Genomic DNA, 12790 nt, shown 5'->3' with positions numbered 1-12790 from the left:
CGGCCACACTACTGCTCCTGCAAATACAACCTTAGACTTATCTCGCTGTAACATTAACAAATAAGTTCACTTCATTAATAAAACATTACAAAAAGGCTTCTTTAAACCAAAAAGATTTATTGAAGACATTAACAAAAACACGCTGAGCTGACAGGTCTGAGGAATGTCCAAAACAGTTCACATGGTCATCAAGACCAGGATGCTTCCACGGAACCAGGTGATGGAAAACCAAATCCTCATTCAGATGATAGCAGGCCTCATAGATGGTGCTTGAGTGGAGCTTCAGTTGGGCTTCCAGCAGACTCGTGCTGAGATTGAAGTGGAGGAGCACTCCCAGCTTCAGCGCATGGCGGCCGCTTTACTTGGACCTCTGCCTCATCTTTCGCCTTTTACGCTTCAGCCTATAGAAAGAAAAAAAGGAACGTTATTTCATGCTTATTTCAACGCAGGAGGGACAACAGTGAGAGCTCATTTGTTTAATCTCACCTGCGCATGCGCTTCTTTCGCCACTAAAAGAAAGCACAATCATTAATACATTTGAATTTAATAGGCAATTCAGACAAACAAAGCATTTAAGGAGAAAAACTGTACATGCGCATTAGCAACTAGCGCAATGGCTACATTTTCGCCAGATCGCCATGCAGCATGGCGGTTCGGAAAAATACATGCAAGAAACAACGACAATGAATACGACTTAGTTTCTAACAGAGTGCCATTTTTCACTTTAAGCAAACAATAATAGCAACAAGCGGCAGCTGCAAATTCAACGTGAGCCAGCGAAATATCTCCTGAGAAACAACCGCCTTGGCAAGCTAACGTTAACAGTTGGCAGAGAAGGCCCAAACATAACAACTGCGTGTGGCTATTCCACGCTCCAAAAAAAAAAAAAAACTAAAAACAGACAAGACCATTTGAGCAAAACACTAATTTAAACAACAAATAGTTATCGCGTAAAAAAACTATAGGAAATAGTGTATTAGCATCCTAGTTGCTTTCAAGACTAGCCAGATAATGACAAACACCATTTAACGTATACATGAAAGTTGAACTTACCTTCGCTCTCATGATGACAAGATAGTCCTGTAAATAAACAAGTAATGTTAGAGATAGAGCTGGATGGCACGTAAATATCTTGGATTAATATGGATTGTAAGAGATGTTAACACAAGGTCGGCAGAGACCACTTCCTTACCTCGTCAAGCGATAACGACTTCAAGAGAACGTCATGAGGAGGACGGGCTCTTTTATACGCCTCGATTGCGTCATTTTTCAGCGACTATGAAAGAAACGTGTGCTATTCTATTACACCTGTCAATAATCATCAAATTAACGCAAATGATTACACAAGCCGTGTTTATTTGCCTAAACAAGGTCTGAACTAAAATAATAAAATAAAATTAAAAAAAATATATATTTTTTAAATATAACATGTAAATGCATTATTCATTCTATATTAATCATTATTTATAACATATCAAACGTTTTTAAAAAAAGAAACAAGAATGCAATTTTTTCGTTTCAACAACTTAGTTCCCCTTACAAAAATAGGTGTAGGCTATCACGTGGCCACTGATCTACAAAAGCCTACATATTAGTAGGGGTGTATATATATATATATATATATATATATATATATATATATATATATATATATATATATATATATATATATATATATATATATACACACACACACATACATACATGCATGGTACGAGAGCATGTGGTGCTGGTCCTTCTCAAATCTGTCTGTCTATAATGCCTATAAAAAGACAGTCTTCATGCACACCTGAATATAAGGCGTTTTTCATTTCCAGCCTTCATGAACAATTATATATCACTTAGTTATAAATTATTAAATACAAAATGAATAGTAGTTATTAAGTGTAATGTGGTTTGGAATTGGTAAAATGTGCGAGAAAAAAAAAAAAAAGATCAGAAAATCCACGTGCCTATAATTCTGCACGCGCTGCACATTCATTTTGAACAATACCCGTTCTTGTCTTTGGACAAATTTGATTAACTTTTTTGATCCACTTCAAATGTTGACACCCATAATATATAAAAGGGTGTTGTATATAATAATAATAATAATAATAATATATAAATATATATTAGAAGTGTTGTAACAATATATCGTGTCACATTGATTCTGTATTGTGTATAGTTCAACCAAAATGAAAATGTATATAATTATACATTATAAATATAATTTATACGTTTTAAGAGTTTTAGTGTCAATACTACATATATAATGTTGAATATAATGTATAAAGCAATGGGGGAATATCTATGGCTCCTGATAATGCCAAATGTCTTATGTTACCAATAAAAAGTGGCCTAGATTATTTTAAATATATCTAGTCAGTGACATAATAATAATGTATTTTCAGCTTTTTTTTAACCTTTTATCATATGTCTTGGAGTATCGCAACATCATCGTATCATGAGTTCAGTATCTTGATATGTATCGAATCGTGACATGAGGATATTGTTACACCCCTAATATATATATATATATATATATATATATATATATATATATATATATATTGAACATTGTGATGATTCAGAGTAATTTGATCCTCTCATGGACATATTCTTAATCGTTTTCTATTTATGAAAAAACAACGTTTTCAATTGCCTAAATTACCAACTTGACGATTTTGCCACAGCATTTAATCATCCAACTGTAAAAAGCTAGAGATAACAGAGGAGTTTCAGGCGTAGTTGGAGTAAAAACAGTAATTAGCAGAAAAATAAAACGTGTTGGCTCCAGTACAATGCAGATTTGACTAATATAATAATAGTAATTGATATGAAACTGTGGACCTACAACCACTTCCCTCCAACACATTCAATAAAGTCTTTCTCTGTTAATGTACAATAAGCACAAGCATTTAAGCACTTGAGCCACTCTTAATGTATGAAACTTTCAAATATCACAACAAATGGCACACATTTTAAGAAAAAACTGTTTAAGCAAACCATTTCACTAGATTTTAAAATAAAAAATGTGGACACTTCTAGTTGTCAGATTTAGTAGACCATGTCCATAGTTAATATGAATTCACTAATGGATTCTCTACAAGGACACATTAGGACCAGTTGGTCAAGTTATTGCAAGAATGGCTCAGATACATTCTCTCTAAAAAAAAAAAAAAAGTATAATGTCATTGGTTTTGCAGATGCCAGCCACTTGGTTTGACATTTTGTATCTTCTGACATTCGAACAGCTTTTCCCTTTGGGGCCACTGCTTATCACATGACTGCATTCTGATGGATTCATGCATCACAGTTGTTTAGAAGAACGTAAGGGTTATCCACAGAGTAAACAAATAAAAATATTAATTCATATTTGAGTGCTTAAATTGAAACAAACCAGGCTCTGATCCATAAATTGGCTAATTAAATTTATTAGATGTACGCTTATAAAATGGCAGGATAATTTGGTCAGTCAGTTTAGTCAAAACAAAACAATGGTTTCAGAAGTCAGACCAATAAGCTGAAGGGAAGATCTACATTGAAACAGATTCTGGAAAAGCAATTTTGTAATTTGTGAAATACTAGAAAATGAATGCTTCAAAGCTTATCAAATTGATAAACAGTGCTTCTATTGTAGTTGTTTGCTATATTTAAGTTGTGGTGCGGCAGTTACCGCTCCATACAAATCATAATTTCCCAAAAACCAATAATAAAAAAAAAAACTCAATCTTTAACAGATTTCAAACAGGGATTTCATTTGCATGGACATGAATGGCACTTCACAGCAATGCTGCTTAAACAGTGCCACCATTACACTTTTATTGTTCATGATGGCTTGTACAATGACAGAGAGGGTCAAAAGAACCCCAGCACTCGCCTCATGTAAACACGGTTGGACAGTGTCTGCCTGCTCATCCGTACACTCCTCTCTAAGAGCAGTCTCGTTTAAAGACAACCAATTGCAAGTAAACTGCACAAACCCTGTAGCAGTCTTATATATCTAATGAGGAGGTATTCAAAAAGATAGAAGGCTTGGCCGGAAGGCCTCTCAGTGGGGCAGGTCATAATAAGCTTTAACGGTTCTGTTCTTTGGGCTGTGCAGAGGCTCTGTCAGTCAGCTTGTTGGCAGTGGGAGTCTATGCAGCAGCTTCGCTCTCAGCCTCCACTGGTTGTCCTGTAGCACTCTCCACATTTTTGGATGCCTGGGGACAAGAATTATGATGTAAATATGGTCAATGTATGTAAATTATTTTTTAAGGCAATTCATTTCACTTGGCGGACATCTTTGAAACGCCTCTCGGGCAGCTATTTCAGTCACGCAAGTACAGCTCTTTGAGTGTTGAAAGATCATATTCTCCAAAGCTGTTCACCAAGCTTACGATTAGATTTCATATTTATTATATTTATTGAAATTCTATAGCACCCGGAGCTTCTAACGGCAGCTGCAGTGACGCCATGACTTTACCAATTGGTGAGAGGCTCTTTTATTTAGAAAGCAGGCTGTATTTCACCATATTGCGCAGTGCACTTTCTCCCATTCATAGTAAGATGAATTGTCAGTCTTTATATATCTTAAGTCGCTGATATGGTTTCATATTCACAACAAAGTGCCATTAAAAATTGTGTAAGCAGCTGTCGACACAACCAACCTTCTTTTTCTTCTTCTTCTGTGCCTTGCGGCTGGCTGAGCTTTGCAACAACGCCTGCGGAAGAAAAAAACAAAAAAACGTCTCATTGTATAGACCAGATTTTCAAACTTTTTGTTGCCAAGGACCCCCAAATTTGTGTCCCATGTTCCTTTCAAGGGACCACTTCACTAAAATGGTAAATGAAAGAGGAATAAATGCTGTGTTTGCGCACTATCAGTGTGCGCACAGATAACAGCGCGCCTTCTCTTTCACCTCTTCTTGTGCTGGAATGGTTTAAAAGCGCTTGAATATGTAAACTGGCAAGAAAAAACATGTGCAAATGATAATCTTTAACTATGATGGTTAACTTTTGGAATTAATCAGCGAATCACATGCGCCTGGCCTGTCAACTATAATCTGTTGCACCCCTCCAGAGACTATGTCAATTCGATTTTTATTCATTTTTAACAATAAAAATTGGGTAGAAAAAAGCTAAATTAAATATTTTCTTGATACTATTGACAATTATTTTCATAATTAGACAATTTGTCATACTTGTACTTTGTATAGTTGAAACAGTTAACTTTTTTTTTTTTTTTTTTTAATATATTATTGAAAAATTTGTTCTGTCAAAAAATGATCATGATTTCCAACGATCATCTCCAATGATCATTCTATGGAAATCAGAATGAAAATAATGTCAAATTCTGTAAATCATTTTTTATATATTTTGAATTTTTTTTTTTTTTTTTACTTACATTTTTCATAGACTCCTTAGCAGCCCCTTGGGGTTAAACACACATTAGTTCCCTGTAAGTCTCTTACCTTGAGCTCAGGGTCTTGTACTTCAAACTCAGACTTGTAAAGCTCTGGTTCAAAAGCCCCATTGGTGATACGCAGAGGGCCGTTTGCCATTAGCATCACTGTGAATTTAAACTGCGCAACATATTCACCTTGAAAGAGAAGAAGAGAGTGAAGGTTTAACAAAGTGACTCTTGAAACTTTGCGGATGACACCAAACTTCTAAAATAGTAACCATCTTTAGCCCTATTCGGACGGGACAGGTTTCACGGGGGGACGTTAGAGAAATTTCTGTTTCACAGACGTACTTTGAGATTTTAATCCTGTCCGAATCTGCCATGTCTGTCTTTTTCTCACACGACCTCTGTAAAAATTCCAGAGCAAATTACCTACTGTTTTTCGTCAAACTCGGCGGTCCTCAGAGAAATCTAATCCCGTCCGAATGCGAATGTCTGTGATTGGCGAAAATGTTTTTTTCCAAAACGCTTTTTCTTGTGTTTTGGTCAACGTGAACTACCGTACAATCTCTCGCTATCGCGCCAGTGTTCAAGTTTCTGCTTTTTGCGTGTTCGGTACACTGCGAAGAAATAAAAAAATGAAATCAACAAGAAGAGCCAAATCACGTAAACCGTTAAGACTGGCTACTGTAATATCAGTTTCAGGTAAGATTACTTTCATTTCTGCACTTCATTACATAACGTGTAGCCTAAATTATAAAAGTTAAAACTTTTTATTCCAGTAAGTTTATTATAAGAACCCATTTATATAAAATCATGATGATACATGTAGGTTTAGTTTTTTTATACTACAATTTTTATAAAATGATTACAAAACACTAAATACGTTTTACTTTATATTTCATACGCAATCCACGCATTCTGAACACGTGATCTTCTGCAATGCCCACATGTAAAACACAGACACTCCTACCTCGGTAATAAACACGGAGATGTTAGTCCCGTCCGAAGCCGTACATGAAATCACAGACGTAGGTTGATAAGAATTGTAACTCAAACGTCATTTGGAAAACTAGTCCCGTCCGAATAGGGCTTTTGACCTGGTCATGCGGAAAAATGTGCTGGATGCGCTTCTCTGAGCACCGACGTGACAGGAAATTATTTTTCATTTGCATTTAGTGATTTGTTGTAAAAGCTTAACCGTATTATCTTCATGCTTGGTTGAACATTTTAGATATAGAAGTGAAATTTTAAGTCTGAGGTACTTGTGTCTCACCTTCCTTCTCATGCAGGACACTGAAGGGCTGAAGCAGCTCATGCTTGGCACACTCAACCACACCCAGCCGAGCTTTACTCTCATCCTCAAATGCCCTGATAGCACACAGGAGAGAGACTAAATGAAATGTGATGAACAACAGAGGTGAATAGTTCGTCTTGCATATGTTTGATTGGGAGGAAAATGCACATAAACAACTAGAGTACATTAAGTCAAATGCATAAGTGACCTGGTCTAATATCTTATTTATATAATGCATTCATATTTATTAATACATGTACCGTTCAGTCGGGTCAGTTTTCTTTTTTAAAGAAATTAATACTTTTAATACTAAGAATGCATTACATTGATCAAAAGAAATATTTATAATGTAACAAAAGATTAAATAAATGCTTTTTTTTTTTTTTTTACTTTGCATTCATTAAAGAATCCTGGGGAGAAAAAAAATCAGTTTCCACAAGAATATTAAGCAGCACAACTGTTTTCAACACTGATAATAAATGTTTCTTGAGCATCAAATCAGCATATTAGACTGATTTCTGAAAGATCATGTGACACTGAACACTTGAGTTATGATGCTGAAAATACAGCCGTCATCACAGGAGTTTCTTTTTATTAAATATTACTATTTTTACTGTATTTTTGACCAAACATATTCAGCTTGGGTCAGCATAATATATATATTTTTTAAATCGTACCAACCCTAATGTTTTGAACAGTACATATACTTAATACTGTGTCATTTTATAAATGGAAAAAAAATTACCTTTTAATTGACCTTTTTATATAAATTTTATTCATATTGAGATTTATCCTTTTTTAACTAAATTGAACAATTGATCATTTGGCAAAAGGAAAAAAGTTGACTTAATTTTACACTCAAGTAACATTTATACATGAAATAAAGAAACCCTTACATTCAGTTTGAAAGTGATACATCTTTTTGCTCTTTTACATTTGCATTACTGAATTACAGAAAAACAAATCAAGTAATTGAATGGACTTTTGACAGCTCCAGGGCTGTTGTGAAAATTACAGATCATACTTCCCTATTTCCTTTAGTTAAGTAGGAACTATTTAAAAAACAATTTCGCTTTCTAGCCAGGTTTACCTCTGTGATTTACCTCTTTAATAAAGGATTTATTCATTTAATTTTGAAGTGGTTGTCCTTCAAATAACTAAAGATATTCAACTGTGACTTGAACTGAAAATAAATTACCTCAGAGTAAATGGCATGGCATCAAATCGCCGCTCCACCTCACTGAAGAACACCCTGGAGGTCTTCATCTTTAGGCCATACTGCTTACTGGGGTCTCGCTTGTAAACGGTTGTCCTCTGCCCGGAGTCTCTAGCCTGCAGGGAGAAAGACAGCGAGGTTATCAGCTATCTATGGCATGTTAATGGTAGACATTGAGGGAACAGTGACGCTAAGAAGAGTCTTCACCTTTCCCTCTCCAGTGCTAATGAGCACGTCCACAGCGTACACCTCATGCACTTCAAATTCTGCCTTCTCATGGTCCTTCCTTAGAGCAGACAAGGACAGAGAGCATTTAGCAGAGGAACACTCAGTTATTTTCCAAAACAATCTAACGCTTCATCGTCCTGACCTTTGCTGGTCGGTGGGGTTTTGAATGATAGTCTTCTCTCCATCAATGACATGCTGCTTTAACTGATGAGACAGCATGCCTGTGTAGAGAGACAGAATGAGTTTTAAAAACCACGCCATTATGCTTTAAAAGTGAGTGAGTTCATGTAATGTTCAGCTCACCCTCTATGGCCATGCATTTGAATGATTGGGCAATCTTGTTCCAGGCCTCTGTGACCTGAGTGTTCTATGAGACAGAAAAACAGAATATTAAAAATCATTTCAACTATTAGCCAAAAAAAACTTGAACTTAAATTAAAATTTGAAAATGTTGCCTTGGTTTAATTTTAAGCTGTTAAATAAGTTGAAACAACCAAAATGACATTTATTGCTAGTATTTCGTGCTAAAATTGACAGAATATGAAAGCTAAAAGTTTGTTAATTGTTTAATAAAATTAACTAACACATTAAATGTGACAATTAAGTAGGTTACAAATCTTACTGCGATTACGGATTTCTGCGCTACAAATAAAACGATAGCCTAGCCTACTTATTGGCCAAGTGATGCTGGCATTATTATGGTCTGTGACACTGGTTCAGATTCTGTGTAGAGAACAATTCTTTGTGACTATGTGTAGTGCTCAAGTTGGAAAAGCAATGAGAAAAATTCTGTTACCATTTACTCAATCTCATGTCGTTCCAAAGCCATTAGACTTTCGTTTACTTTTGGAACACAAACGAAGATACTGAAAGTCTATTCTATACGCTTAAAAACGTTCATAAAACGATGAAATCCAAGTCCAAGTCTTTTGAATAGACACAATCAATTATATGATATAGACTTAATTACATTCACTGATCAATGTTTATATGTGAATAAAAGAATAAATTCAATCTGTTCATCATAGAAAGCGACTCTTCAGAAGACTTGGATTAAACCACTTGATTCATATGGATTTCTTTTAAATATCTTTATGAACATTTAGAAGCATCAGAGTCTTAGGTGAATAGACTTTAACTGGAGGGAAACAAATCTCTCAGATTTCATTCAAAACATCTTTTGTGTTGCGATGATGAACAAGATGAGCAACTGATGACAGAATTAAATTTTGGAGGAACTAACTTTTTAAGTGAAATTTAAATGAAAACTGAAAATATATATTTTTAAAAAAGCTAAAATATAATTAAAAATAATACTAAAATAACACTGATTAAACATTATTTTATTAAGTACCATTCTCCCAAGATATTGTCCTTTACATGTAGACCAAGGTTATTAGTTAGCTTCCACAAAAATATCCATTTTATAATAGAGAATTTATTGTGACTCAAAAAAAGATTAAATCATTATTCACTATTATTCATGAGGATGTTATAAGCGGTTATTTACAGGACCAGACTGATTCTATCTAACCTGATTCCCAGGCTTAACCAGCCGAAGAGCAGCTTCTGCACACAAGTAGGCAGCTTTGATCACATCCGCTTTCCGTCCGGTCACAGGATTGTCCTAGAAGAACAGCAAATTAAACATTAGTGCATGTTTAAACAGAATGAAACAGAATGTGGCATCCACAAAGAAGAGAGACATACCTTGGTTGCACCAACTACAAAGCTGTGGGCAACGTTGGAGATGAAGCCATCCACATGCACTCCAAGGTCACTGTGTAAAAACAGAATGCAGTAATGAGGAAATGTTCTGATAACCAGATGGACATATATATACACATTCATATATACATAAAGCAGAAATAATACCCACATTTTAACCAAGTCACCGTCTTTAAGCGTATAGTCTGGATCGCTCTTTATTGGTGAGAAGTGGCACACACAGTTGTTCACAGACACACAGGTTGGAAAGGCAATCCCTGTCACACAAGAAGAATACCACATTTGTATATATATATATATATATATATATATAAACAATAAGAAATAATTTTTCCACATTTTTTAAATAAAGCTGCAGTCCGTAGTTTTTCCTCTTTGTCGCCATCTCTGTTTGAAATCTGCAATTGCAGTTATTCGCGGAATTATCAACTTTACGTGGGTTGTGCCTCGGCATGGCACAGCGCGGATGAATCCAATGTTTTGAGGAGAATGTGCGGCTGTCAGTCGCCGTGCCGGTGTGTATGTTGTCATTCAGAATCACAGATTCTACTTTTTTGGAAGTATGACACGATCACAAATTATACTTTGTTCTCAAATTGTTAATGTTAACAACATCAGCATTGCGTGACTACATTTAATGACCTTCCGATATTATCCTTGTTTTTGCATGGGCCCGGTTGCAGTCTCTCTTTTTTTTGCAGCCACTCTGAAGTCCAAAGTCTTTTGCATTTTACAACGGGTGAATTTCCAATTGTCACTGGTGATTGTCGTTTGAACCTTTCTGGATCCGCCATCAAATTGAAAAGTTTAATTATATCAAGGGCTGTGAGAAAAAGGCTATAAATCTCCACCTCCAACATCCTCACACGCAATACTAGCCGTAGCCGAGACAACTTCTTTATGTCTACAGATGTGACGTAATGACGCAAAGACATGCTCGAATTTCCCGTGGCAATCCACCAGTACCACTGGAATTAAAAACATTATTACAAGCTTACCGTTTAGAATCGAGCTAAGGCAAGCAGATAGTTTTGAACACTGGCTGGTTATGTACCTGCTCAAAAATTTATTTTGGATCATTTTTAACCCAAAAAAGTTACAGAATGCAGCTTTAAATAAAAAAAATAATTAAATTTAAAATAATTAAAAAGTCACCACATTCTAGATTTTAATGAATAAAATGCAATGGAAAAACACTGAGTTTTCAGAAATATTCTTACCTTTCTTTATTTCTTTTTCCTTCTTGAAGACCTTGCCTGTTTCCGCAGTGATGAAAGCGTCGCCTTTCTCACACAGACTGAGGACAGACAAACCAGGCTTGGCTGCTTCAATGACAGTCTTCAAAGCCTCTGAGGGGAAAGATTTCACATGAAACAACAAAGTTTCCCTCCCAAAGGATTTGAAAACCCTACCTAAAGCACTATGATCAGGTCTGAAGGAGATCAATACACATTAAATCCGTAAGCACTTCGTGACAAACAAATTGAAGGCTGACATTTGCTGAAGCTTTCTCAGCACCTGGCATTAAATTGACTTGAAGACAATACTGGACACTATGACACTACGATCTAAATATGCACACAGACGACTGTAAAACTCTGCAGGAGATAAGCAGAATCACAGGGTCAGTCGCCACTTACTCTCATTCTATGCAATGAAAGTGAATGGTGACTCAGGTTGTCAATCACTTACATTCTGTCAAACATTTCCTTTTCGGGTTCATAGTCATGCAGATTTAGAGCAACACGAGAGTGAGTAAAAATGACAGAATTAAACTTTCTGGGCAATCACTTTATGTCCCTACGTTACAACTAAAGCTAACTGGCTAACCCGCTAGCCGAATATTTATTAAGATAAAATAACGCAGTTAAGTTCACAAAACATAGGGTGCTGATGCTTGTCGATACCATTGCAAGTTACGCCAAGTCAAATAAACAGACATGACTGGCATCGATGGCAATCTCACTACAGCTCGCGGACACATGGCCGAGCGCTGAGCTGAACCCCCGCTCGGTCAAATTCAACCCTTAATCGCGCATAAAGCTCCAGAATCATCCTTACGGTTTGCTATGTCGGCCCCCATCTTGTACTTGGTGACCACCAAGTCATCAGCAACGGTCTGCTCTTGCTGTTCGTCGTCTCCTGACATGCTTGTTGTCAGTGTTGGGATTCAAGAGGAGCTCGTAACTTTTTCCCTCGCTTCGCTTGTAGGATGATGGAGCACAGCACGCTTCAGATCTCACAGCCTGCGCCACCAGCAGCCGTGGAAACGCGCAAGATGGCCGCTTACTGCACTGCTCTTCAAAATAAAAGTCACAAACATGCGGGCACACTGATAGAGTGACCTCTGCGGGAGCTCGAGGAAATATTAATAGTAGGCCTTATATCTCATATCCTTTCTAGTTCGGCATTTTACTATACCATACTATACTATACACATGACAAGACAAAATTATGAAAGACTAAATCATAATTACGAGATAAAAGTTGTAATTTGGACTTTCTTTGTCATAGTTATAATATTTTCGACATTTATGTCATAAATATGATTTTACAAAATCATGATTTTTTTTTTCTTATGTGGAGGAAATGTGCTTTCATAGAATTTAGCCAATGTGTGAAGAAAATAATGAAAACCAAGGTAAACATAACTTGTAAACAATAGTTTTATTGTGCGACTTTTCAGTCAAGCTAGCTGTAATTTTGTCAACAACTGAAATACAAATTAATTAAATAATATTTTAGTGCTTCCATCAGATTTTGTGTAGTCTCAATCCTCAGAATAACATGCACAACAAGTTTATTTTATGACAATAGACTTTAGGACTTTAGACCCTGGTTTCACAGACAAGGCTTAAACCAAGTCCCAGACTAAAATGCATGTTTGAGCTGTTTTAACTGATAGAAACTTATATCTTAAAATATGTCAGTGTCATCTAAATCAAATATT

General features: G+C 35.9%; 1 protein-coding gene and 1 long non-coding RNA gene across 3 annotated transcripts; both read right to left on the bottom strand.

The window, feature by feature from the left end:
• Nucleotides 1-97: 97 nt before the first annotated feature.
• LOC307145507 lies at nucleotides 98-1555 on the bottom strand. Its single transcript, XR_013818964.1, has 5 exons — nucleotides 1541-1555; nucleotides 1193-1276; nucleotides 1054-1080; nucleotides 487-509; nucleotides 98-401 (listed from the first exon to the last, which is right to left on the bottom strand). It is a non-coding gene; the product is annotated as an uncharacterized lncRNA (long non-coding RNA).
• Nucleotides 1556-3400: 1845 nt separating this feature from the next.
• Nucleotides 3401-12143, bottom strand: pa2g4b (proliferation-associated 2G4, b). 2 transcript variants are annotated; one of them, XM_079848655.1, is made up of 13 exons: nucleotides 11902-12143; nucleotides 11061-11189; nucleotides 9992-10097; nucleotides 9823-9892; nucleotides 9647-9739; nucleotides 8416-8479; nucleotides 8255-8333; nucleotides 8092-8170; nucleotides 7867-8000; nucleotides 6648-6742; nucleotides 5439-5566; nucleotides 4635-4688; nucleotides 3401-4187 (listed from the first exon to the last, which is right to left on the bottom strand). In XM_079848655.1, exons 1-13 carry the CDS (start codon nucleotides 11987-11989, stop codon nucleotides 4122-4124), a joined length of 1185 nt encoding a protein of 394 aa, XP_079704781.1. In that variant the 5' UTR covers nucleotides 11990-12143; the 3' UTR covers nucleotides 3401-4121. The 2 variants fall into 2 exon arrangements, with proteins under 2 accessions (XP_079704781.1, XP_079704780.1); XM_079848654.1 differs by having other exon boundaries at nucleotides 11061-11248; nucleotides 11292-12108.
• Between the last annotated feature and the right edge of the window lie 647 nt (nucleotides 12144-12790).

The sequence above is a fragment of the Squalius cephalus genome, assembly GCF_949319135.1.
Source record: "Squalius cephalus genome assembly, chromosome: 18".
In the NCBI taxonomy this organism is placed as follows: domain Eukaryota; kingdom Metazoa; phylum Chordata; class Actinopteri; order Cypriniformes; family Leuciscidae; genus Squalius; species Squalius cephalus.
This window is presented reverse-complemented; position numbering and strand designations above follow the sequence as displayed.

What these genes read in the sequence shown, in the direction of transcription:
- pa2g4b (XM_079848654.1), bottom strand. Translation starts at nt 11,365, where the DNA reads ATGCCAGGTGCTGAGAAAGCTTCAGCAAATGTCAGCCTTCAATTTGTT. An exon ending in GAAGTGCTTACGGATTTAAT is followed by an intron (nt 11,249 to 11,291) that starts GTGTATTGATCT and finishes TGCTTTAGGTAG; the next exon opens with GGTTTTCAAATCCTTTGGGA. An exon ending in TACAAGACCCTGAGCTCAAG is followed by an intron (nt 4,689 to 5,438) that starts GTAAGAGACTTA and finishes TTTCTTCCGCAG; the next exon opens with GCGTTGTTGCAAAGCTCAGC.